Here is a 26,885-nt window from a genome sequence, read left to right as displayed (position 1 = left end):
CAGGTAGATAGATCAGTGGAACAGAATTGAAGAACCACAAAAGAACCCACACACATTTGATCACTTAATCTTTGACAAGTAGCAGAAACCACCCAATGGAAGAAAGATAGCTTTTTTTCAACAAATGGTGCTGGTTCAACTGAAGGTCAACATGTGGAAGAATGCATGCAAATCAATCCATTCTTATCACCCTGTAAAAAGCTTAAGTCCAAGTGGATCAAGAACCTCCACATCAAACCAGATACAATCAAACTAATAGAAAAAAATATGTGGAAGAGTCTTGAACACATGGGCATTGGGGAAAACTGCCTGAACAAAATATCAATGATGTATGCTCTAAGATCAACAACTGACAAATGGGACTTCATAAAACTGAAAAGCTTCTTTAAGGGAAAGGACACTGTCATTAGGACAAAACGGCAACCAACAGATTGGGAAAAGATCTTTACCAGTCCTACATTTGATAAAGGGCTAATATCCAAATTATACAAAATACTCAAGAAGTTAGGCTCCAGAGAGCCAAAAACCCTATTAAAATGGGGTAGAGAGCTAAACAAAACATTCTTAGCTGAAGAATATTGAATGGCTGAGAATCACCTAAAGAAATGTTCAACATTCTTAGTCATACAATTCAAAACATCCTTGAGATTCCACCTCACACCAGTCAGAATGGCCAAGAAAAAAAAATCTCAGGGGACATCAGATGCTGGGGAGAATGTGGAGAAAGGAACACTCCTCCATTGTTGGTGGGACTGCAAACTGGTACAACCACTCTGGAAATCAAGCTGGAGAGGCCTCAGAAAATTGGATATTCTACTACCTGAGGACCCAGATATACCTCTCCTGGGCATATACCGAAATGATGCTCCAACATATAACAAAGACACGTGCTCCACTGTGTGCATAGCAGCCTTATTTATAATAGCCAGAAGCTGGAAAAGAACCAAGATGCCCTTTAACAGAGGAATGGATTCAAAAAAGTGATACATCTACACAATGGAGTACTACTCAGCTATCAAAAACAATGACTTCATGAAATTCATAGGCACGTGGAATGAACTATAAAATATTATCCTGAGTGAGAAAACCCAATCACAGAAAAACAAACTTGGTATGCACACACTGATAATCAGTTATTACCACAAAGCTTGAATTACCCAGGATGCAATCCACAGACCACAGGAAGTTCAAGAAGAAGGATGACCAAAATTTAGTTGCTCCCACTCCTTCTTAAAAGTATATCCAAAAAAAATCCATAGCAGGGGATATAGAGGCAAAGTTTAGGGCAGAGGCTGAAGTAATGGCCATTCAGAACCTGCCCTACATGTGGCCCATATATATACAGCCACCAAAACTAGATAAGATTGATGAAGCTAAAAAGTGCATCCTGAAAGGGACCGGCTATAGATCTCTCCTGAGAAACACATCCAGAGCATGTCAAATACAGAAGTGAATGCTAGCATCAAACCACTGAACTGAGAACAGGACCCCCTTTGGGGGAATTAGAGGAAGGATTGAAAGAGCTGAAAAGGCTTGCAACCCCATAAGAACAACAATGCCAACCAACCAGAGCTTCCAGGGAATAAATCACTCCCCAAAGACCCACTGTTCTTGGATTTGACATTAATGTTGTACTCTAAAGAATTTACTTGTGTCTTATTTGAAGTAAATCCAATGTTCATGAGCTCATACATGAAATAAAAGCCATAAACAGTGTGTGGTAGAGTATGTCGTATTTTCCCAATATCAGTGGACTGACCCAGGGCTCCAACTGCATATGTAGCAGAGAATAGCCTTGTTGGAGCACCAGTGGAAGGAAGGGGAAGCCCTTGATCCTGCCAAGGTTGGACCCCCAGAGCAGGAGGTTGTGGAGGGGGCAGTGAGAGTGGTGGACTTGGCGGGAACACCTGTATGGCAGAGGGAGAGGCAATGGGGGCTTATGGACAGTAAACCGGGAAAGGGAATAACATTTGGAATGTAAATTAAGAAGTATATCTAATAAAAAAGAAAAATTTCATGGATTAGAAAGAGAATAAGGAAATGCAAATATTGGATGCTTTGGTTATAAAAGGAAAGAGGAAGTTAACATACTTTTAGTACAATCTCATAAATAAATAGTTTAAAATTTCACTCAAGTATATTTCAAGATTTTTTTAATTTATTTTTTATTTTTTCATCTTTATTAACTTGGGTATTTCTTATTTACATTTCTATTGTTATTCCCTTTCCCAGTTTCAGGGCCAACATCCCCCTAACCCCTCCCACTCCCCTTCTCTATGGGTGTTTCCCTCCCCATCCTTCCCCCATTAGCGCCCTCTGCACAACAATCACGTTTACTGGGGTTTCAGTCTTGGCAGGACCAAGGGCTTCCCCTTCCACTCGTGCTCTTACTAGGCTATTCATTGGTACCCATGAGTTTGGAGCCCAGGATCAGTCCATGTATAGTCTTTGGGTAGTGGCTTAGTCACTGGAAGCTCTGGTTGGTTGGCATTGCTGTTCATATGAGGTGTCCTTTCTCAGTTCAGTGGTTTAATGCTGGCATTCGCCTATGTATTTGCTGTATTCTGGCTGTGTCTCTCAGGACAGATCTACATCCGGTTCCTGTGGACCTGCACTTCTTTGTTTCATCCATCTTATCTAGTTTGGTGGCTGTATATGTATGGGCCACATGTGGGGCAGGCTCTGAATGGGTGTTCCTTCTGCCCCTGTTCTAAACTTTGCCTCCCTATTCCCTCCCGAGGGTATTCTTATTCCCCTTTTAAAGAAGGAGTGAAGCATTCGCAGTTTGGTCATCCTTCTTGAGTTTCATGTGTTCTGTGCATCTAGGATAATTCAAGAATTCGGGCTAATAGCCACTTATCAATTAGTGCATACTATGTGTGTTTTTCTGTGATTGGGTTACTTCACTCAGGATGATATTTCAAGATTTGAGTGATCATAGTATCAGCAATTAAGTCAATATATTTATAGACATCCTACAAAAATGAAAAAATCTTATCATCTGCACAAAGTTCATTTTGAAGTGAGTTAAACAGTGACTAGTTGGCTGTGCAAACATTGCAAATCACAAAATATTGATTCTGATGGTGCATTATAAAATTTCTTGAGTCCCTCATTACAGTGGTGTCCATAAGAAGGGTCTCCATGGATCCAGTTGTGGTCTTGTTGCTCAGTCTGTTCTTTCTGCTTTTCCTGTCTCTATGGAGACTGAGCTCTGGGAGAGGGAAACTCCCTCCTGGCCCAACTCCTCTCCCAATTATTGGAAATTTCTTTCAGGTTGATATGAAGGACATTCGGCAATCCTTAACCAATGTAAGTATGCCTTATGCTCTTCAGTTACATTAAAAAGGGAGATGTAAGTTTTGTTGCTTTCATGAAATGCTATTACTCGGAAAAATATCGTGAAAATGAGCGTAAAAAGCAAGTTGTAAAGTCCTATGGTTTTTGGATTTTTGCCTGTAGTTATGGTCAATAAATTAGTAATGCTCTAGGTTTCAGACTGAAGTACCTGAAATGTAGGTAATGATATACTATTTTTACAAATATAGGTAATTATATATTAATTTTTATAAACATTTTCTATTACTTTGTCTAAAGTTTAAGAGTAAGGAATATTTCATTCAATGAATCATAATTTTAGGCATGCATTGTTCTTGGATTTGACATTAATGTTGTACTCTGAAGAATTTACTGGTGTTTTATTTGAAGTAAATCCAATGTGCATGAGCTCATACATGAAATAAAAGCCATATAGTATGTGGTATTTTCCCAATCACCTTTTATTCCATTCATAGCCTGTGAGTTCAACCTAGAATGTTGATTAGTGAGAATGCACTTTTTCTATGATTGTTCTTGCTATGGTGTACTTTTTTATGATGCCCACTCTATGTACATTTCTAACAATTGATGAGAATGGAAGCCAAACATTTGTGGTAATTTAAGGTTTTAGGTTTCTACGTTTTTATCTCACAGCTTTCTACTATTAACAGGAAGTGTTTCCCAGCTGGTTCTGCAGCAATCATCTGATTATTGAAATCCATTTCGGTATGGATATATTATGAAAGTGATGCTCAATATTCAATAATGAATAAGCAGAGTGTCCGATTTGAGTCCAATTGTTTGCAATAGAACTCTGAAAATAAGTGTGGATATTTTACTTCGGTTTCATTGTGTAATATGATGAACAGATGAGGTTAATAACTTAGTGTGATAAATCTTTGGGTTTGTGTCAACAGCCTGGGAAATTTTTTGGCATACTGTATTCCATTAATATATGATAACAGTTATAATATAAAGACTTATATAAACTTTAAACTGAATTTTTTAGAATAAAAGTATTATATAACACAGTACTATCATCAAACTGAATAGACTGACTCTATGGAAAATACAATGACATTTTCACTAATATTTATGTTTGCTATATGTTCAGTTTTCTAAAACCTATGGACCTGTGTATACTCTGTATGTTGGCTCACAGCCTACTGTGGTATTGCATGGCTATGAGGCATTGAAAGAAGCTCTTGTTGATCATGGGGAAGAATTCTCTGGAAGAGGAAGGTTACCAATTTGTGAAAAGGTTGCTAAAGGACAGGGTAAGTGTATATGTGCTTATGTGGTAGATTCCAGAGTGAACTGAAAGGCAGAGAGTAGAGGTCATGCTTGCTTTTCTGGCATAGGTTGGGACTCTTTGACTGCCACCTGTCAGCTCCTTCTCTGTCTGGGATTTCCAGTGTATTTTTCAATTTCTTCAGGCATTGCTTTTAGCCATGGAAATGTATGGAAAGCCACAAGGCATTTCACAGTCAAAACCCTGAGGAATTTGGGCATGGGAAAAGGGACCATTGAAGACAAAGTGCAAGAGGAAGCAAAGTGGCTAGTGAAAGAACTGAAGAAAACCAATGGTAAGTGTATGTCAGAATCTGACTTTTACATCTTAGTCTATGCATTGTTGGGTGTGAATCATGTTGTTTCTATATTATTCTAAGACTTTTTTCTAATGAGATGTCATGAATATAGGTCTCATGATAACCTATGAACTATAAAATCCCGTAATCACAAATGTTATTTGTTTTTTGCATTCCATCATGAGCAGATGATTGTCAATGATAATGGCTACCATGTAAAAGTAAGGAGCCTAGACCATGTGTTATTGTCTGTCTGTCTGTCTGTCTGTCTGTCTGTCTGTCTGTCTGTCTCTCTCTCTCTCTTTCTTTCTTTCTTTCTTTCTTTCTTTTTCATTGTGCATTTAATAGTTTTATTTATTAGTTTTAATAAATACACTTCAAAATGTATGCACACATGGAAACTATTAAAATGATTGATTTAAAGAAACTAGAAACAGTTTCATCGACTCTAGTATTTCCCTTTGTGTGTTGAGTTGTGGAAGCCATATTCAGCTTTATAGATTTTTGTATTAGAAAAAAAATCGATGACTGTTACTGTGCTAGCACTCTGGCACTACTCACCTAGTGCTTTCAAAGAAAGAACTGTATTGTATTGTTTTTTATTTCTTGAATAGCTTTTAAGACTTTTTCTAAATATAGTAAGGCACAATCAGATTTTTCATGTGAATATCATGCACACTGCAAAAAGTAATCTCAATGTACTTAAGTTCATCCTCTTTTCTTAAATGAATGGATATATTAGTATATTGAAAGGTCTTAATATCCTAGTAGAGCATCAGTAATCTCAAGGACTTCCACATGTTTCAATATCCAACTTCCTTAACTCATATGTCCTTTGAGTATACAGAATTTAACATCACCCACAACATCACAATTTTGATCCTTTGATCACAGCAATTTTACTACTGAAAGTAATATAAAGAAACAATCATGCTCTCATAGATTGTTATAGGTTTTGTTTCTGTCATAAAACAACTAAGCTGATGTTGGGTCCAGCTGGTTTACAGGTTCCAGCTGACCTGAAAACCAATGCAGGACTTCAAAGAAGGAACTGAGAGCCATTAACTGCAACAGAAAACATGAAGAATAGCTGCTCAGTGGCCTATTCCACTTGTCTTTTGCACTTTTATTTTTCTACTTCCCAGAATCACATGCTTAAGACTGACATTGCCCATAGTGGATTTAGCTCATGTCCCCATCATCAGCAATGAAGGAAGAGAACAGAGAGACATGACCCCAGCTTAGATTCCTGGAACAATTACTTGACTGAGTTTCTTTCTTCTTTTGCTGATTATTTATTTTACTTACATGAAAAATAATCACATGACCAATATAATGCATACATTAAAATATATTTGTAATATAATATCTTGATATTTACTTGATGGAAAATATCCACACATTTAGGTTTTGCTTAAATACATTAAATGTGAAGTTTGGCCATGATGAATATTTACTTTCTTTTCAGTAAATGTTATTATTGCAATTGTACTAGATGCTGGGTTGAGATCATGAAAATGTTGTAATTGTAGATTATGCATTTGTTTTGCTTGCTCTTAGAGCATTTTCTCCTCCATTTTCTCCCATTATTTATAGTTACCCCCAAATTTGCTTTTATTATAATTTCACAATGAATATTACAATGAACAATGTACTTCATAGATAGTAAAATTCATTTTTTGAAATATGAATATGTGAAAAGGAAAGTGTTCATTTGTTCTATCATAGGGATGACTTCAAGTTACATGGACATTACAAATAAAGGCTCTCACACCATTTATTCATATAAGTGGACCATGTCATACTTATCACAAATTCTGTACATTCATTCAAAATCAAAAGAAAAAGAATAAGGAAACATGTGAAACTGTGACAATACAAAAATATAAAATATGAATGGAAAGGGAAAGGATTCTATATATCTTGAAGGAGATGTATGATGCAGACCTTTGAGAGGCACAAGTCTTCTTCAGGTGAACAGAAAAGGTCTCTAAGAAATCGGCCATCAAAAACTGTCAAAGAGATTTATGTCAAATTCGATTTTTTAATAAAAGGTTAGGTATAAGTAAAGGACCAAGTTTATGGGAGTGAGAAACTGATTGTGAAAATATTTAAGTGGTATATTCTAAGGCTGTCAGGGTACCAAAGGGAGAATCTATGAAATTTGACAAGGGAGATGAAGAGAGTTATATTGATGCCATTTTTGAAAAGACAGATGCAACTTAGCTTAACAGTGTAATGCTGAAAACCATTCTCCAATATCAGTCAGAAGTCTCACACACTTAATCCAAAAAAGCGTATAGTGTGAGTGAGTGGTCTATGAATAAGCACAGAGACTTCCAGGAAGTCCATACATATCATCGAACAACTGGTGTTTGCTTATTTATTATGTGTTTCTATTGGAACACCAGTTGGGGGTACATTTGGGCTACATTTACACAGTTACAAAAATAAAGATTTATTCTAGTCATTCTTCAGATTTTAGGTCCTGAATAACATATGCTGAAGTAATTGGCTAAATTTCATGATGTTAAATGATTTAAATTAAGGTCCTTGAATGTGGTAGTGAACAGTCTTATTTAACTAGTGAAAATGAAATCTAAGTCAGGTTTAATGTCAAGATGGTCATGATTCTTCACCAGGTAAGACCTAGCAGTTAAGCATATTCATAATTATTTGTTACAATTTCTAAAGTACATTAACCTGTTTACAAGGTCAAAATGTATGTATTTTTCAAAGAATTTTACACTTGTTTCCAATCTTCAGGCTCACCCTGTGATCCCCAATTCATCATGGGATGTGCTCCTGGCAATGTCATCTGCTGCATTATCTTGCAGAATCGTTTTGATTATGAAGATAAGGATTTTCTTAACTTGATAGAAAAAGTGAATGAGGCCGTTAAAATTATAAGCTCTCCTGGGATTCAGGTAAAGTAAAGGTCTTTTATTTCTGAAAACACATGAACCATCTTTCTTTCTCACAGGTCAAAATCAATAGGGACATAGTGTTCAGGTGACCACTACCACAATTCTGACTATGATATTATGCAAAGAGTATCTGGAAGAGTTTCTATGACCTTAGCTATACAAGCAGTAAAACTAAGTGGTAAATGCCAGGATGCCTCAAGCCTGCTAGCTGCCTATTCAGTGACTACTACTGAATTGTTTTTAAAATAATTCAATTCACTACTACAAGTGTGGGTAGTTATAGTAAGGACATTTTTCTACTGTTGAAATTCCTTTGCTACTTTCAAACAATTAAACACATTTTCTTTATATTACTAGGCAGGAACACCTCAGTATAGAAAAAATGGTCTCTCAAATAAGGAAGAGTGTTAATGGTAATGAAAGCTTTAAGGAAAACTGAGTTATTACAGTTGATTAATGGGTCAGCTGGGATTGTAGCTGACCAGGGGAAAGGCCAAAACAAAAAGATGATTATTTTAATGCTGTATAGACCATGTACATACACAACTCTCTGAGCTTTAACTGGCATTGACAGCACACTCCAAATAAAATGATTATGTAATCGTGCAGAAATTATAAAATTATATGATGTGCTATTTATTTCAGGGCATCTTAAAGGCCCACCTACTTCTAAGTAGATATTATATGTCAGAAGTTGGTAGATAGACATGAAACTCAGGCAGTAGATTTATTCTATAAATCAGCTTACCCCCAGATTTAAACTTCCACTACACCTTAAAAGAGCGAGAGTTAGTAATTTATGTCACATGGTTATTCAAACTTGTAGAACAGAGTTTATCTGAATCATTGAGTAACTAACATGAACATTCTTTACACTCAAAAGATATGTGCATGTGGAAAATTTTATTATGATCTTTGTTCATTTTGTAGAAATTTGCCCATCAAATTTCTAATCTCTCTATTAAAATAGAAAATTATTATATATGTAAACAACCTACCTATGATGAATTTAATTCATATCTTGATCTGTCAATGGAAAAATTATGTTTAATGTTATAAATATATCTTAATTACTTTATTACAGTGTATATATTTAGTAATTTCTTGCATTTTTTTTAGGTTTTCAATATATTTCCTATACTTCTTGATTATTGTCCGGGAAATCATAACATATATTTAAAAAATTATACATGGGTTAAGAGTTACCTTTTGGAGAAAATAAAAGAACATGAAGAATCGTTGGATGTTTCAAATCCTCGGGACTTCATTGATTATTTTCTAATTGAAAGAAATCAGGTAAAGTTCTAATATGAAATTATATACTTAGCAAATTTGTTGTGGATTTTAATGGTCATTGGATACTTACTGATTTACAAGCGATGTTTAAAGTCATATAAGTATCATTTAAAAAAACAATGTATTTTTATTACATGTATAATTATGGCTGGGAGAAATATTGTAAAATTAAGTTCAGCATATTGCCCTGTTCTTTCAATTAGAAGCGAGAAGAATAATTGAAAGAATCAATCATAATATAATGATAAGCAAATGGCTGATAAAGTAAAATAAATTCCAACCTAGTTATAAATCATAAATAGTTCTGTAATAACATGAACATTTTCACCATTATTAGCCAGTGTGTGGATCACTTGTATATCATATGTATTTAAAAGGATATGGGCCTATTTGTACCCTATAGAGGTTTTTAAATGGATCACTGTGTTGTACCATTGGAAAGAGTATGTGGATGAAAGTTTTGAGAACAATTTTTGATGAATTTGCTATAGTTGGGTTAATGATAGGTGTCTATTGGATGTGCTGTCAGGGTTAACTGTTGGCATTATGTAATTTAGGAAAAACTGTTTTCCCACAATTTCTTTGATACTATAATTTATAAAACAATTGATGACCTTCAGGTTTGTTTTTATGAAACAGCTCTTCTCCCTTTGTCTTTGTTTTTATCCTTTACTAGTGGTGGTGCAGTGTAAGAGTTCCCCATTAGTTCAACATTTCAACTCTATTTAAATATTCAAGACTGTGTGTCCCTAGATTTTGATATTATTTTTTAAGGCTGCTTGACCAATCTGCATCTTTTAAGCTTTCATATGAATTTTAAGATATCTTGTCAATTTCTGTAAGGAGGCTAGTAAGAAGCCATACAGAGATTTCTCATTTTTATGTATGTCAAATTTTATTCATTATTATTATTATTATTATTATTATTATTATTATTATTATTATTATTATTATTTCTTCACAGTCCTATAGTTATCCCTTTCCAGGTCTTCCCCTGACTGTTCCTCAACCTATATCTCCTCCCCTAAATCCAACATGATGTTCCCACCTCTTACCCACCACCTCACTAGAATCTCTCACTCCCTGGGTCCTCAAGTCTCTAGAAGGTTTGGGTATCTTCTCTCACTGAGACCAGACCAGGCAGTCCTCTTTGGTATATGTGTAAGGGGCCTTAGATCAGCTAATGTATGTTGCATGGTTAGTGGCTCAGTGTTTGAGAGATCTCCTGGATATAGGTTAGTTGAGGTTTCTGGTCTTCCTATGGGGTCATCCTCCTCTTTACCTTCTTCTAGCTTTTTCCTAATTCGATCATAAGATTCCCCAACTTCAGTTCATTGGTTGGGTGTAAGTATCTGCCTCTGTCTAGGTCAGATCATTGTTGGGTCTCTCAAGGGTCAGCCATGCTAGTAGGCTCCTGTCTGTAAGTACACCATAGCATCAGTAAAATGTCAGGTCTTGGAGCACCCCTTAAGCTCAGTCCAAATTTGGACCTATCACTGGAATTCCTTTACCTTATACTCTTCTCAATTTTTGACCCTGCAAATCTTTTAGAAGTGAAAAAGTTTAAGTCAGAATTTTTGACTGTGGGATGGCCACCACGTCCCTACACTTGATTTCCTTTCTATTTGAGGTATACTCTAAAAGTTCCCTTTTCCCACTGTAGGGAATTTCATCTAAGGTCTCTCCCTTTGAGTCCTGAGAGTCTCTCTCCTCCCAGGTCTCTGCTACATTCTAAGGATACCCTACCTCTTTCCTCCTGAGGATACCTGTTCATTCTTTCTGCTGGCCCTCAGGGCTCCAGTCTTGCTTTCTACCCCAATATTTGATCATGTTCCCCTTTTCTCCTTTCTGTGCCCTCTCCCACCCAGGTCCCTCCCTCCCTCTACACCTCCCCACCCCCAACTCCATGATTCCTTTCTTCTTCCTACGAAGTGGGATTGAGGAGTCCTCACTTGGACCCTTTGGCTTGTTAACCTTCTTGTGTTCTGAGGATTGTATCATGTGTATACTGTACTTTTTGGGGCTAATATACATTTATTAGTGAGTTTATACCATGCATGTGGTTTTGGGTCTTAGTTACCGCACTCAGGATGATTTTTTTGTTCCATCTATTTACCCAAAAAATTCATAATATCCTCATTATTAATACCTGGGTGGTATTCTTTTGTGTGCATGAAGCACATTTTTGTGCATCCATTCTTCTTTTGTGGGACATCTCAGTTGTTTCCAGCTTCTGGCTATCACAAATAAGGGTGCTATAAACCTAATAGATCATGTGCTTTTGCGGTATGGTGGGGCATCTTTTGGGCATGTTCCCAAGTGTGGTATAGCTGTGTCTTGAGGTTATCTATTTCCAACTTCTGAGGAAACTTCAGATTGATTTCCAGAGTGGTTGTACCAGTTTGCAACCCCACCAGCACATTCTCCACATTCTTGTTAACATGGACTGTTTCTTGAGTTTTTGATCTTAGCTATTCTGATTAGTGTAAGGTGGAATCTCAGGGTCATTTTAATTTGCATTTTCCTGGTGAGTAGGGATCTTTATCATTTCTTTTAGGTCTTCATAGCCATTCAAGATTCCTCTGTTGTGAATTGTGTTCAGTTCTATACCCCATGATTCGATTGGGTTGTTTGGGTTTTTTGGTGGGTAGAGTTCTTTATATATTTTGAATATTAGCTCTCTACTGGATGTGGGATTAGTGAAGATTTTTTTCACAATTTGTAAGTTGCTGATTGACTATATCCTTTACCTTTCAGAAGTTTTCCAGTTTCTTGAGGCCCCATTTATCAATTCTTGTTCTTAGAGCGTGAGCCACTGGAGTTCTGTTTATGAAAAATTCCCCTTCTCCCATACCAATGAGTTATAGATTATTTCTTACTTTCTCTTTTATTAAATTCAGTGTATCAAGTTTTTATGTTGAGGTCCTTGATTCACTTGGATGTATGCTTTGTGCAACATGACAAATATGAACCTATTTAATTTTTCTGTACACAGGCTGCCAGTTAGAGAAGCAAAATTTTTGAAGATGCTTTATTTTTTCCATTGTGTATTTTTTTTAACTCTTTGTGAAAGATCCAGCATCTGTAAGTGTGTGGTTTTATTCCTCGTCTTCAGTTTTATTCCATTGGTCAATCAGTTTGAGTTTGGACAAGTACCATGGAGATTTTGTCACTATCGCTCTGTAGTATAGCTTGAGATCCAAGATGTGATTTCCCCCAGGAGTTCTTTTATTTTAAAAGTTGTTTTCATTATTATCATTTTTTTTGTTTTTTAGATAATTTCAAGAATTGCTCTTTTCCATTTCTTTGAAGAATTGTGTTGAAATTTTGATGTGGATCCCATTGAATATGTAGATTGCTTTGGGTAGAATATCCATTTTTACTATGTTATTTCTACCAATCCGTGAACATGGGAAATCTCTCCATATTCTGATGTCTTCTTCAATTTCTTTTTTGAGGGACTTGAAGTTCTTATCTTACAGATCTTTCACTTGATTCATTATATTTATCCCAAGATATTTTATATTGTTTGTAACTACTGTGAAGTGTATTGTTTCCATAATTTCTTTCTCACCCCATTTATCATTTGTATAGAGGAAGGCCACTGATTTATTTCAGTTAATTTTATTTTTAACTTTTATTTTCATCTTTTATTGGGTATTTTCTTATTTACATTTCAAATGTTATCCCATTTTCAAGTATCCCTTCCAGAAACCTGCTCTCCCATTCACCCTCCCCCTGGTTCTAGGAGGACGCACACCCACCCACCCACCCACCCACCCACCCACCCACCTACACACACACTCCCACCCTCTTTGCTGCCCTAGTATTCCCTTACACTGGGGTTCAAGCCTTCATAGGACCTACAGCCTCTCCTCCCATTGATGACCAACAAGGTCATTCTCTGCTCCATATATGGCTGGAGACATGGGTCCAAGGATGGTGGTTCAGTCCCTGGGAGCACTTGGTTTTCTGGTTGGTTGATATTATTGTTCTTTCTATGGGGTTAGAAATCTCTTCAGCTCTTTTAGTCCCTTCTCTAATTCCTCCATTGGGAACTCCATGCTCAGTCCAATGGTTGGCTGTGAGCATCCGCCTCTGTGTTTGTCAGACTCTGGTAGATAGCTATTATCAGGCTCCTGTCAGGAAACACTTCTTGGCACCTGCAGTAGTGTCTGGGTTTGTTGTTTGTATATGAGATGGATCCCCCAGGTGGGGCTGTCTCTGGATGGCCTTTACTTCAGTCTCTGCTCCACATTTTGTCTCCTTCTTTCCTCTCATGAGCATTTTGTTCCACCTTCTAAAACAAACTGAAAAATCCACACTTTGTTCTTCCTTCATCTTGAGCTTCATGTGGTCTATGAATTGTACCTTGGGTGTTCTGAGTTTTGGGGCTAATATACACTCATCAGTGAGTGCATACCATTTGTGTTCTTTTGTGATTGGGTAACCTTACACAGGATATTTTCCAGTTCCATCCATTTGTCTAAGAATTTCATGAATTCATTTTTTAAACAGTTGAGTAGTATTTCATTGTATAAATGTATCACATTTTCTGTATCCATTTCTCTGTTGAAGGGCATCTGGATTCTTTACAGCTTCTGGTTATTATAAAATGGCTGCTATGAACATAGTGGAACATATTTCCTTGTGATATGATAGAGCATCTTTTGGGTATATGCCAAAGAGTGGTATAACTGGGTCCTCAGGTAGTACTATTTCCAATTTTCTTAGGAACTGCCAGACTGATTTCCAAAGTGGTTGTACCAGGTTGCAATCCCACCAACAATGGTGGAGTATTCCTCTTTCTCCACATCCTCACCATCATCTAATATCACCTGTGTTTTTGATCTTAGCCATTCTAGCTGGTGTGAGGTAGAATCTCAGGCTTGTTTTGATTTGCATTTCCCTGATAACTAAGGATATGGATTTTTTTTAGCTAATTAACTGCCATTCGATATTCCTCATGTGAGAACTCTTTGTTTAGCTCTGTCCCTCATTTTTAATAGGGATTTTTTATTGTCTTGAGTCTATCTTCTTTAGTTCTTTGTATATATTGGATATCAGGCCTCTATGGATGTAGGATTGTAAAGACATTTTTTCCAATCTAATGGCTGCCATTTTGTCCTAATGAGAATGTCCTTTACCTTACAGAAGCTTTACAAGTTTATGAGGTCCCATTTGTCAATTCATGATCTTAGAGCACAAGCCCTTGGTACTATGTTTAGGAAATTTTCCCCTGTACCTGTGTACTCAAGGCTCCTCCCCACTTTTTCTTCTATTAACTTTAGTATACCTGTTTTTATGTGAAGGTCCTTGATCCACTTAGACTTGGGATTTGTATAATGAGGTATGATGGATTGATTTGCATTCTTTTACATGCTGACTACCAGTTGAACCAGCACTATTTCTTGAAAATATCTTTTTCCCACTGGATACTTTTAGCTCCTTTTTCAAAGATCGAAGAACCATAGGTGTGTGAGTTCATTCTGCATCTTCAGTTCTATTCCATTGATCTTCCTGCCTGTCTCTGTACCAATACCACACAGTATTTTGTCATTATTGCCCTTTAAGACAGCTGGAAGTTAGGGATGCTGTGTCCACCAGGTCTTTCATTGTTGAGGATAGTTTTTATATCCTGCGTTATTTGCTATTCCAAATGAATTTGTGAATTTCTCTTTTTAAGTCTGTGAAGAATGGAGTTGGAATTTTGATAGGGATTGGATTGAATCCATAGATTGCTTTGGGCATGATTGCATTTTTACTATATTAATCCTGCCAATCCATGAGCATAGGAGGTCCTTCCATATTCTCAGATCTTCTTTGAATTTTTCTTCAGAGACTTAATGTTCTTGTCAAACAGACCTTTCACTTATTTGGTCAGAGTCACAGCCAGGCATTTTATGTTAATTGTGACTGTTGTGAAGGATTTCATTTCTTTAACTTCTTTCTCAGCCTGTCTATCCTTTGAGTAGAGTAAGGCTACTGACTTGTTTGAGTTAATTTTATACCCAGCCACTTTGCTCAAGTTGTTTATCAGGCTTAATAGTTCCCCGGTAGAACTTTTGGGGTCACTTAAGTATACTATCATATCATCTGCAAATAGTGATATTTTAACTTCTTCCTTTCCAATTTGTATCCCTTTGACTTCCATCTGTTGTCTAGATGCTTCGGCTAGGACTTTGTGCACTATATTGAACAGGTAGGGAGAGAGTAGGCAGCCTTATGTAGTCCCTTATTTTAGTGGGATTTCTTCAATTTTCTCTCCATTTAGTTTGATGTTGGCTACTGTTTTGTTCTATATTGCTTATAGTATGTTTAGGTATGAAATTCCTTCTATTTCCAAGACTTTGAATATGAAGGGGTGTTGAATTTTGCCCAATGCTTTCTCAGGATCTAATGAAATAATCATGTGGTTTTTTTCTTTGAGTTGTTTATATAGTGGATTACATTGATGGATTTCAGTACATTGAACCATCTCTGCATCCCTGAGATAAAGACTACTTAATCATGATGGATGATCATTTCAATGCATACTTGCATCTGATTTGGGAGAAATTTATTGAACATTTTGTTATCAATATTCATAAGGAAAATTGGTCTGAAGTTCTCTTTCTTTGTTGGGCCTTTGTGTGGTTTAGGAATAAGCATAATTTTAGCTTCATAGAATGAATTAGGTAGTGTTCCTTCTGTTTATATTTTGTGGAATAGTTTGGACAGTATTGGTATTAGATCTTCTATGAAGGTCTGATGGAATTCTGCACTAGACCCACCTTGTCCTGAGCATTTTTGGGTGGGGAACTTTTAATTTACTGATTTTATTTCTTTAGTGGTTATAGGATTGTTTAGATGGTTTATTTGATTCTAATTTAACTTATTACCTGCTATCTGTCTAAAAATATGTCAATTTCATCCAGATTTTCCAGTTTTGTTGAGTATAGTTTTTTGTAGTAGGATCTAATTTTTTTTTAGTTTCCTCGGCTTTTTTTGTTATGTCTCCCTTTCTATTTCTAATTTTGTTAATTTGGATAGCGTCTCTGTGCCCCCTGTTTAGTCTGACTACAGGTTTATCTATTATGCTGATTTTCAGTGAACCAGTTCCTGGTTTTGTTGATTCTTTGTATAGCTCTTATTGTTTCTACTTGATTGATTTCTGCCCTGAGTTTGAATATTTCCTTTTCTACTCCTCTTAGTTGTATTTGCTTCATTTTATGCTAGAGCTTTCAGGCGTGCTCTAAAAGCTACTAGCTTATGCAGTCTCCAGTTTTATTTTGGAGGCACTCAGAATTATGTGTTTTCCTCTTAGCACTGCTTTCGTTGTGTCCCATAAGTTTGGCTATGTTGTGCGTTCATTTTTATTAAATTCTAAAAAGTCTTTAATTTCATTACTTCTTCCATGACCAAGTTATTTTGATTAGAATGGTTTTCATCTTCCATGTGCATGTGGCCTTCCTGTTGTTTTTGTTGTTATCAAAGACCAGTCTTAGTCTGTCCTAGTCTAATAAGATGCATGGGATTATCAGCATTCTTGTATCTGTTGAAACCTGTTTTTTGACCAATGATATGGTCAGTTTTGGAGAAGATACCATGACATGCTGAGAAGATGGTATATTCTTTTGTGTTAGGATCAAATGTTTTATAGATATCAGTTAAATCCATTTGCTTCATAACCTCTGTTAGTTTCCCTGTGTTTCTATTTAGTTTCTGTTTCCATGATCTGCCCGTTGATGCAAGTGGGGTGTTAAAGTCTAGCATTATCATTTTGTGAGGTGCAATGTGTGCTTTGAGTTTAGTAAAGTTTTTTTCCCCTTTTTTTCTTTATTAACTTGAGTATTTCTTATTTACATTTTGAATGTTATTCCCTTTCCCGGTTTCCATGCCAACATCCCCCTAACCCCTCCCCCTTCCTTTCTATACGGGTGTTCCCCTCCCCATTCTCCCCACATTGCCTCCCTCCCCCCAACAATCACGTTCACTGGGGGTTCAGTCTAAGCAGGACTATGGGCTTCCCCTTCCACTGGTGCTCTTACTAGGCTGTTCATTGCTACCTATAAGGTTGGAGCCCAGGGTCAGTCCATGTATACTCTTTGGGTAGTGGCTTAGTCCCTGGAAGCTCTGGTTGGTTGGCATTGTTATTCATCTGGGGTCTCGAGCCTCTTCAAGCTCTTCCAGTCCTTTCTCTGATTCCTTCAACGGGGGTCCCATTCTCAGGTCAGTGGTTTGCTGCTGGCATTCACCTATGTATTTGCTGTATTCTGGCTGTGTCTCTCAGGTGATATCTACATCTGGTTCCTGTCAGCCTGCACTCCTTTGCTTCATCCATCTTGTCTAATTGGGTGGCTGTATATGTCTGGGCCACATGTGAGACAGTCTCTGAATGGGTGTTGCTTCTGCCTCTGTTTTAATCTTTGCCTCCCTATTCCCTGCTAAGGGTATTCTTGTTCTCCTTTTAAAGAAGGAGTGAAGCATTCACATTTTGATCATCCGTCTTGAGTTTCATGTGTTCTGTGCATTTAGGGTAATTCAAGCATTTTGGCTAATAGCCACTTATCAATGAGTGCATACCATGTGTGTTTTTCTGTGATTGGGTTACCTCACTCAGGATGATATTTTCCAGTTCCCTCCATTTGCCTATGTATTTCATAAGTCATTGTTTTTGATAGCTGAGTAATATACCATTGTGTAGATGTACCACATTTTCTGTATCCATTCCTCTGTTGAAGGGCATCTGGGTTCTTTCCAGCTTCTGGCTATTATAAATAAGGCTGCGATGAACATAGGGCAGCACGTGTCTTCTTTATATGTTGGGGCATCTTTTGGGTATATGCCCAAGAGAGGTATAGCTGTGTCCTCAGGTAGTTCAATGTCCAGTTTTCTGAGGAACCTCCAGACTGATTTCCAGAATGGTTGTACCAGTCTACAATCCCACCAACAATGGAGGAGTGTTCCTCTTTTTCCACATCCTCACCAGCATTTGCTGTCACCTGAGTTTTTGATCTTAGCCATTCTCACTGGTGTGAGGTGAAATCTCAGGGTTGTTTTGATTTGCATTTCCCTTATGATTAAAGATGTTGAACATTTCTTTAGGTGTTTCTCAGCCATTCGGCATTCCTCAGCTGTGAATTATTTGTTTAGGTCTGAACTCCATTTTTTTTTTTTTATGAGTTGCAGAATTTATTACTCCGGCATGCATCTGCTGTTACAAATTATATGACCCAGAGCAGGGCAGGTCTCTCTCTGGGCCTCATTTTCCACAACTATTAAAGAGATTGAGCCCCGTGATCACCATGGCCTTTCTTTGAATATTTTTCTGACCTCAGGGCTGTATTTAGAATTCTTGAAGCACGAAATTAGCCACTTCGAAAGACTTGCTACTTTGACCTAGAAATGTTCTTCAGTCTGTCCTTTGTTTTCCCATTAGAGACGGCATTTAAATAAAAATGAAAGGAACTACTGTTGTTTTTCCCGGCTGTGCAGTTTGTGTGTAATGAGGAGAGTGGTTATCAAGCAAACAGAGCAGCTCCCCTGCAAATGAGGGAAATCGACGCTCTTCCTCCCTCTAGTGGTAATGGAGTGAACTGTTTTTTTTCTTTTTGTTTCCATCTTTATTAACTTGAGTATTTCTTATTTACATTTCAATTGTTATTCCCCTTCCCGGTTTCTGGGCCAACATCCCCCTTCCCCTCCCCTCCTCGATGGGTGTTCCCCTCCCCATCCTCCCCCCATTACCGCCCTCCCCCCAACAATCACATTCACTGGGGGTTCAGTCTTGGCAGGACCAAGGGCTTCCCCTTCCACTGGTGCTCTTACTAGGCTATTCATTGCTACCTATGAGGTCAGAGTCCAGGGTCAGTCCATGTATAGTCTTTGGGTAGTGGCTTAGTCCTGGAAGCTCTGGTTGTTTGGCATTGGAAGCTCTGGTTGGTTGGCATTGTTGTTCATATGGGGCCTCGAGGTTTCGTGTTCGCAGGTTGCTAGTATTTATCAAGATGCAACTTTTGAGAGCAGAATACAACGTTCAGTACATACTTGGTTTTTAGGAAAATGTTAAGAGAGTGGGGATTTTTTTCCCCAGATGGCATCTTTATAAATTTTTTGTTTTTTACAAGATGGGCCGCAGTCTCAGTTAACTCTTCGATAGACACCGTCCATTTCACAGATATGTCTCATGGCAGTTGTGTTACACGAGTCATGTATACCTGACAGTCCAGGTGCACGTTTGTTCTTGTCTGGCTTCTGCAGCAATACTTACTCAGACAAAGAATTAAAAATCATTCTTTTTAAAAGTAAGACAGTATTTTTCTCTTTAAAGTAAAATTCAAATCTTTCTTTGTATTGTAAGAAGTTCCCAAATTACAGAGTTACCAATGAATTAAAAAAATAGTAATTTTACTTTTCTAGAGTAAAACCTAAATATCTTTAAAATGTTGATATGACATAGACAGCTTGTACCTCTCCCCAGGTACTTGAACTTTTCTTTTTTTCTTTTTTGTTTTGTAGATGGAATTTTATTATAAATGGAAGAGACCCTAAGGAATCTGCTAAAGTTTAGTGCAGAACAGTGAGTTATATAAGATCAATGAATATAAGATCTGTCAGCAGAAATAAAGCATTTCTGTAGCCTACCAGTAAACAACACAGAATTAGGGTAAAATTCCTGTCGTACACCATGTTTAAAAAAAGTACTTGAACTTTTCTGAATGAAGCGATAAGAAGAAAAAAATAGGTCTTTTCTCTTAGACTATTGAAGACCAAGTCAGATCAACAAACGCTCATTAAAACACTGGCTCCAAGGTACTGTACTAGACTGCATTATGGCAGAGGAAAATTAAGAGAATAAGTATAGTGCTTGTCTTAGGGTGGCTATAGGCAAAAATAATAATGTTCATTGAGCATTATACTGTTAGAAGAACAGAGGAAAATCCTTGAGCAAAATGTAATTTATAATTAGTAGCTAATTGAGGTCTTCATAAAACTTGTTATTAGATTTAATTCTTATGAATAGACAATTAAGAATTCTAGTTGTAGATGGGAAAACCTACTCACCTCCTTGTCTCATTGGGATGAAGAAGACAGATTTATATTTGTCAGAAGTATCTAACAAATGAAACCAATAAATTCAGAGAGGAGAGTGGTGGTTCCCAATGGTGGCAGCAGGGAGAAGCAAGATATTGAATGCATATGATTTTAATAGGGTTATTTGTCTCCCTGTGGTCTAACTTCTTGAGTTCTTTGTATATTTTGGATATAAGGCCTCTATCTGTTGTAGGATTGGTAAAGATCTTTTCCCAATCTGTTGGTTGTCGTTTTGCTTAACCATAGTTTCCTTTGCCTTACAGAAGCTTTGCAGTTTTATGAGATCCCATTTGTTGATTCTTGACCTTAGAGCATAAGCCATTGGTGTTTTGTTCAGGAAATTTTTTCCAGTGCCCATGTGTTCGAGATGCTTCCCCACTTTTTCTTCTATTAGATTGAGTGTATCTAGTTTGATGCGGAGGTCCTTTATCCACTTGGACTTAAGCTTTTTACTGAGTGATAAGGTTGGATTGATATGCATTCTTCTACATGTTGACCTCCAGTTGAACCAGCACCATTTGCTGAAAATGCTATCTTCTTTCCATTGGATGGTTTTGGCTCCTTTGTCAAAAATCAAGTGCCCATAGGTGTGTGGGTCCATTTCTGGGTCTTCAATTCTGTTCCACTTGTCTATCTGTCTGTCTCTGTACCAATACCATGCAGTTTTTATCACTATTGCTCTGTAATACTGCTTGAGTTCAGGGATAGAGATTCCCCCAGAAGTCCTTTTACTGTTGAGGATGGTTTTAGCTATCCTGGGTTTTTTGTTATTCCAGATAAATTTGCAAATTGTTCTGTCTAACTCTTTGAAGATGTGGATTGGTATTTTGATAGGGATTGCATTGAATCTGTAGATCGCTTTTGGTAAAATGGCCATTTTTACTATATAAATCCTGCCAATCCATGAGCATGGGAGATCTTTCCATCTTCTGAGGTCTTCTTCAATTTCTTTCTTCAGATGCTTGAAGTTCTTATCATACAGATATTTTACTTGCTTGGTTAAATCACACCGAGGTACTTTATATTATTTGGGTCTATTATGAAGGTTGTTGTTTCCCGAATTTCTTTCTCGGCTTGCTTCTCTTTTGTGTAGAGGAAGGCTACTGATTTATTTGAGTTTATTTTATACCGAGCCACTTTGCTGACGTTGTTTATCTGCTTTAGTAGTTCTCTGGTGTAACTTTTGGGATCACTTAAATATACTATCATATCTGCAAATAGTGGTATTTTGACTTCTTCTTTTCCAATCTTCATCCCCCATTTCCTGTCTGATTGCTCTGGCTAGAACTTCGAGAACTATATTGAATAAGTAGGAATATAGTGGGCAGCCTTGTCTAGTCCCTGATTTAGTGGGATTGCTTAAAATTTCTCTCCATTTAGTTTAATGTTAGCAACTGATTTGCTGTATATGACTTTTACTTCGTTTAGGTATGGGCCTTGTTTTGTTCTTTCAGTTTGTTAATATAATGGATCATGTTGATGGTTTTCCGTATATTAAACCATCCCTGCATGCCTGGGATGACGCCTACTTGATCATGGTTTATGATTGTTTTGATATGCCTTTGGATTCGGTTTCCAGAATATTATTGAGTATTTTTGCATTGACATTCATAAGGGAAATTGGTCTGAAGTTCTCTTTTATTTGTTGGGTCTTTGTGTGGTTTAGGTATAAGAGTAATTGTGGCTTCATAGAATGAATCCGGTAGTGCTCTATCTGTTTCAATTTTGTGGAATAGTTTGGATAGTATTGGTGTTAGGTCTTCTATGAAGCTCTGTTAGAATTCTGCACCAAACCTGTCTGGACCTGGGCACTTTTTGGTTGGGAGATGTTTAATGACTGCTTCTATTTCTTTATGAGTTATGGGGTTGTTTAACTGGTTTATCTGTTCCTGATTTAACTTTGGTACCTGGAATCTGTCTAGGAAATTGTCCATTTCCTGCAGATTTTCATGTTTTGTTGATTATAGGCTTTTGTAGTAGAATCTGATGATTTTTTCAATTTCCTCTGAATCTTTAGTTATGTCTCCTTTTTCATTTCTGATTTGGTTAATTTGTATAGACTCTCTGTGTCCTTTCATTAGTTTGGCTAAGGGTTTATCTATCTTGTTGATTTTCTCAAAGACCCAACTTTTGGTTCTGTTGATTCTTAGTATGTTCCCTTTTGTTTCTACTTGGTTGATTTCAGCTCTGAGTTTGATTATTTCCTGCCTTCTACTCCTCCTGGGTATATTGGCTTCTTTTGTTCTAGAGCTTTTAGGTGTGCTGTCAAGCTGCTGACATATGCTCTTTCCTGTTTCTTTCTGCGGGCACTCAGAGCTATGAGTTTTCCTCTTAGCAGAGCTTTCATTGTGTCCCATAAGTTTGGGTATGTTGTACCTTCATTTTCATTAAATTCTAAGAAGTTTTTAATTTCTTTCTTTATTTTTTCTTTGACTAGGTTATTGTCGTGTAGAGCATTGTTCAACTTCCATATATATGTGGGCATTCTTCCCTTATTTTTATTGAAGACCAGCTTTAGCCCGTGGTGGTCTGATAGGACACATGGAATTATTTTTATCTTTATGTATCTGTTGAGGCCTGTTTTTTTGACCAATTATATGGTCAATTTTGGAGAAAGTACCATGAGGTGATGAGAAGAATGTATATCCTTTTGGTTTAGAATAGAATGTTCTATAAATATCTGTTTAGTCCATTTGGTTCATGACTTCTCTTAGTCTGTCTACGTCTCTGTTTAATTTCTTTTTCCGTGACCTGTCCGTTGATGAGAGTGGGGTGTTGAAGTCTCCTAATATTATTGTGTGAGGTACAATGTGTGTTTTGAGCTTTAGCAAGGTTTCTTTTATGTATGCCGATGCCCTTGTATTTGGAACATAGATATTTAAGATTGAGAGTTCATCTTGGTGGATTTTTCCTTTGATGAATATGAAGTGTCCTTCCTTATCTTTTTTGATGACTTTTAGTTGAAAATTGATTTTTTTTGATATTCGAATGGCTACTCCAGCTTGCTTCTTCAGGCCATTTGCTTGGAAAATTGTTTTCCCGCCTTTCAATCTGAGGTAGTGTCTGTCTTTGTCTCTGAGGTGTGTTTCCTGTAGGCAGCAGAATGCAGGGTCCTCATTGCATATCCAGTTTTTTTATCTGTGTCTTTTTATTGGGGAATTGAGATAATTGATATTGAGAGATATTAAGGAATAATGATTATTGCTTCCTGTTATATTCATAATTGGATGTGAGGTTATGTTTGTGTGCTTTTCTTCTCTATGTTTTGTTGCCAAGACGATTAGTTTCTTGGTTTTTCTTGGGTGTAGCTTGCCTCCTTATGTGGGGCTTTACCATTTATTATCCTTTGTAACGCTGGATTTGGAGAAAGATATTGTATAAATTTGGTTTTGTCATGGAATATATTTGTTTCTCCATCTATGTTAATTGAGAGTTTTGCAGGATACAGTAACCTGGGCTGGCATTTGTGTTCTCTTAGGGTCTGTTTGAAATCTGTCCAGGATCTTCTTGCTTTCATAGTCTCTGGCAAAATGTCTGGTGTGATTCTGATTGATCTGCCTTTATATGTTACTTGACCTTTTTCCCTTACTGCTTTTAATATTCTTTCTTTATTTTGTGCATTTGGTGTTTTGACTATTATGTAATGGGAGGAGTTTCTTTTCTATTCCAATCTATTTTGAGTTCTGTGGACTTCTTGTATGCTTATGGGCATCTCTTTCTTTAGGTTAGGGAAGTTTTCTTCTATGATTTTGTTGAAGATATTTACTGGTCCTTTGAGCTGGGAGTCTTCACTCTCTTCTATACCTATTATCCTTAAGTTTCATCTTCTCATTGAGTCCTGGATTTCCTGTATGTTTTGGACCAGTAGCTTTTTCCGTTTTGCAATATCTTTGACAGCTGTGTCGATGACTTCTATGGTATCTTCTGCTCCTGAGATTCTCTTTTTTATCTCTTGTATTCTGTTGGTGATGCTTGTATCTACGGCTCCTTGTCTCCTCCTTTGGTTTTCTATATCCAGGGTTGTTTCCCTGTGTTCTTTCTTCATTGTTTCTATTTCCATTTTTAATTCCTTCAACTGTTTGATTGTGTTTTCCTGGAATTCTTTCAGGGATTTTTGTGATTCCTCTCTGTCTGCTTGTATTTGTTTATTTATGTTTTCCTGCATTTCTCTAAGGGAGTTCTTCATTTCTATCTTGAAGTCCTCTAGCATCATGATCAAATATGATTTTAAATCCAGATCTTGCTTTTTTGGTGTGTTTGGACATTCAGTGTTTGCTTTGCTTGGAAAATTGGGCTCCGATGATGTTATGTAGTCTTGGTTTCTGTTGCTTTCGTTCCTGCGCTTGTCTCTCACCATCAGATTATCTCTGGTGTTACTTTGTTCTGCTATTTCTTATAGTGGTAGACTGTCCTATAAGCCTGTGTGTCAGGAGTGGTGTAGACCTGTTTTCCTGTTTTCTTTCATCCAGTTATGGGAACAGAGTGTTCTGCTTTAGGGCGTGTAGTTTTTCTTGTCTACAGGTCTTCAGCTGTTACTGTGAGTCTGTGTCCTGAGCTCACCAGGCAGGTCTCTTGGAGCAGAAAATTTGGTCTTACCTGTGGTCCTGAGGCTCAAGTTTGCTCGTGGGGTGTTGCTTATGAGCTCTCCGGGAGGGCAGCAACCTGGAGGACCTGCGCTGCCCTTTCTGGGAGCCCCCATGCACCAGTGTCCCAGATGGCTTTTGGTGTTTTCCTCTGGAGTCAGAAATGTGGGCAGAGTGTAGTATCTTCTGGCTTCCCAGGCCGTCTGCCTCTCTGAAGATTTAGCTGTCCCTCTTATGGGATTTGGGTGCTGTTTGACCAGGTTCCTTCATATCCGGTCAGTGTCTGGACCACAGCATTGAGTGCCCCTATCTTCCTGTTCCCAGAGGCCCTATACAGTTTCCTTTTGGGCCAGGGATGTGGGCAAGGGTAGGCAGTACTGGCGGTCTCTTCCGCCCTGCAGTCTCAGGAGTGCCCCCCTGTCAGGGCGGTGAGCTCTCTCTCCCACGGGGTTTGGGAGCAGTGAGCTGCAGGCGGGGATCAGTAAGGTTGGAATCCAGCTAAAAACCGGAAGTGTCCGGTCCAGAGGAATTTTGCTTCTGTGTGTCCTGAGACCACCAGTCAGGTCGCTTGGAGCAGAAAAGTTGGTCTTACCTGTGGTCCTGCGGCTCAAGTTTGATCGTGGGTGTTGCTTTTGAGCTCTTTGAGAGGGCAGCAACCAGGAGTGCTGCCTTTTCCGGGAGCCTCCGTGCACCAGGGTCCTAGATGGCATTTGGTGTTTTCCTCTGGAGTCAGAAATGTGGGCAGAGTGTAGTGTCTTCTGACTTCCCTGGCGTATCTGCCTCTCTGAAGGTTTAGCTCTCCCTCCCATGGGATTTGGGTGCAGAGAACTGTTGATCCGTTCCCTTCAAGTTCCAGTGGCATCTGGGGCGCATGGGACTTGCAGCTCCAGTGCCCCTATCTACTGGTTCCCATAGGTCGTACGTAAAGTTTCTTTTATGAATGTGGGTACCCTTGCATTTGGAGCATAGTTGTTCAGAATTGAGAATTCATCTTGGTAGATTTTTCTTTTGAAGAACATGGTGTGTCCTTCCTTATCTTCTTGATATCTTTTGTTTGAAAGTTTACTTTATTTGATATTAGAATGTCTGTCCCTCTTGTTATCCTTGTTGTTTGAGAACTCCTCAAAGTCCTGCTCTCTCTGTGATCTTATGATTCTGGGGTACTGAGATCCTGGGTGTGTCAGAGCTCTTGGGAGTCCAGATGCCTCTAGGATTCTGAAATCCTTGTGTGATCAAGCTCCTGAGATCCTGTTTTGTCATACTTTGTTGTCCTCAAGTTTTCTCAGGGTGTTGCAAGAGTGGGTGGGAAGCCAGAGCCAGAGATTTTCTACAGACATAGGTGCAAGCTGGAAGGAACACATGACTCTGGCTGGTGGGAGTCCCAATTTGCTGGGTGTTGGAAAGATGTGGCCTCAACTGTGATCTTGAGTCTGGTGGAGTTCCAGTGCTCCTGTTTACGTCTTCCTTGGTGAACTTGTGATCCTGGGCATTTCAGAGCACCTGGAATTTGGGCTCCCTCTGGGCCTTATAAGAGTGGATGCAGAGCCAGTGTCCCAGGTCTGCTCTGGGTGCAGGTTGAAACTTGAAGAAAGGCATGCCTCTGCGATCACTTTTATGTTAGAGCACCTGGGAGTTGGTCTTTCTCTGGGTTTTGTGGGACTAGGTTTCGAGTCAGTGCCCAAGGTCTGCTCAGGCACTAGTTTAGGCTGGAAGGGTTCAGCTAATTTTATATACAGTCACTTTGCTAAAAGGTGTCTATAAGCTTTAGAAGTTCTATACTGGTATTTTGGGCTCACTTAAGTATAGTATAATATCATCTGCAATTATTGATATTTTTATTCTTTTCAATTTTTATCCCTTTGACTTATTTTTACTGTCTAGTTTTTACTGTTCTGGCTAGAATATCGAGTACTATGTTGAATAGATAGGGGGAGAGTGGGCAGAATTGTCTAATCTCTGATTTTATAGAGATTGCTTCAAGATTCTCTCCCTTTAGTTTATGTTGGGTGTTGATTTGCTGTATATTACTTTTTATTAACTTTAGGTATGGGCCTTGAATTCTTGATCTTTCCAAGACTTTTGTGGACTCGTTTGAA

At 37.8% G+C, this 26,885-nt stretch overlaps 1 protein-coding gene across 9 annotated transcripts in view; it reads left to right on the top strand.

The window, feature by feature from the left end:
• The first annotated feature begins 3,082 nt into the window (after positions 1 to 3,082).
• Cyp2c13 (cytochrome P450, family 2, subfamily c, polypeptide 13) overlaps positions 3,083 to 26,885 on the top strand; it is an 80,453-nt gene continuing 56,650 nt past the window's right edge. For 3 of the 9 annotated variants that reach the window (XM_039090889.2, XM_063277654.1, XM_063277662.1), the window contains exons 1-5: positions 3,105 to 3,312; positions 4,433 to 4,595; positions 4,755 to 4,904; positions 7,674 to 7,834; positions 8,954 to 9,130. In XM_039090889.2, the coding sequence (XP_038946817.1) occupies positions 3,145 to 3,312; positions 4,433 to 4,595; positions 4,755 to 4,904; positions 7,674 to 7,834; positions 8,954 to 9,130 (819 nt within the window). In that variant the 5' untranslated portion in view covers positions 3,105 to 3,144. Of the gene's footprint in view, positions 3,313 to 4,432; positions 4,596 to 4,754; positions 4,905 to 7,673; positions 7,835 to 8,953; positions 9,131 to 18,551; positions 18,691 to 19,630; positions 21,580 to 26,885 lie in introns of those variants that run through there. The other 6 variants (XM_063277632.1, XM_063277644.1, XM_039090928.2 and 3 more) reach the window with 5 other exon arrangements.

This window comes from Rattus norvegicus, chromosome 1 (assembly GCF_036323735.1).
Source record: "Rattus norvegicus strain BN/NHsdMcwi chromosome 1, GRCr8, whole genome shotgun sequence".
Taxonomy (NCBI): Eukaryota; Metazoa; Chordata; class Mammalia; order Rodentia; family Muridae; genus Rattus; species Rattus norvegicus.
Note: the sequence above shows the minus strand (reverse complement) of the source record. Positions and strands in the feature narration are given on the sequence as shown.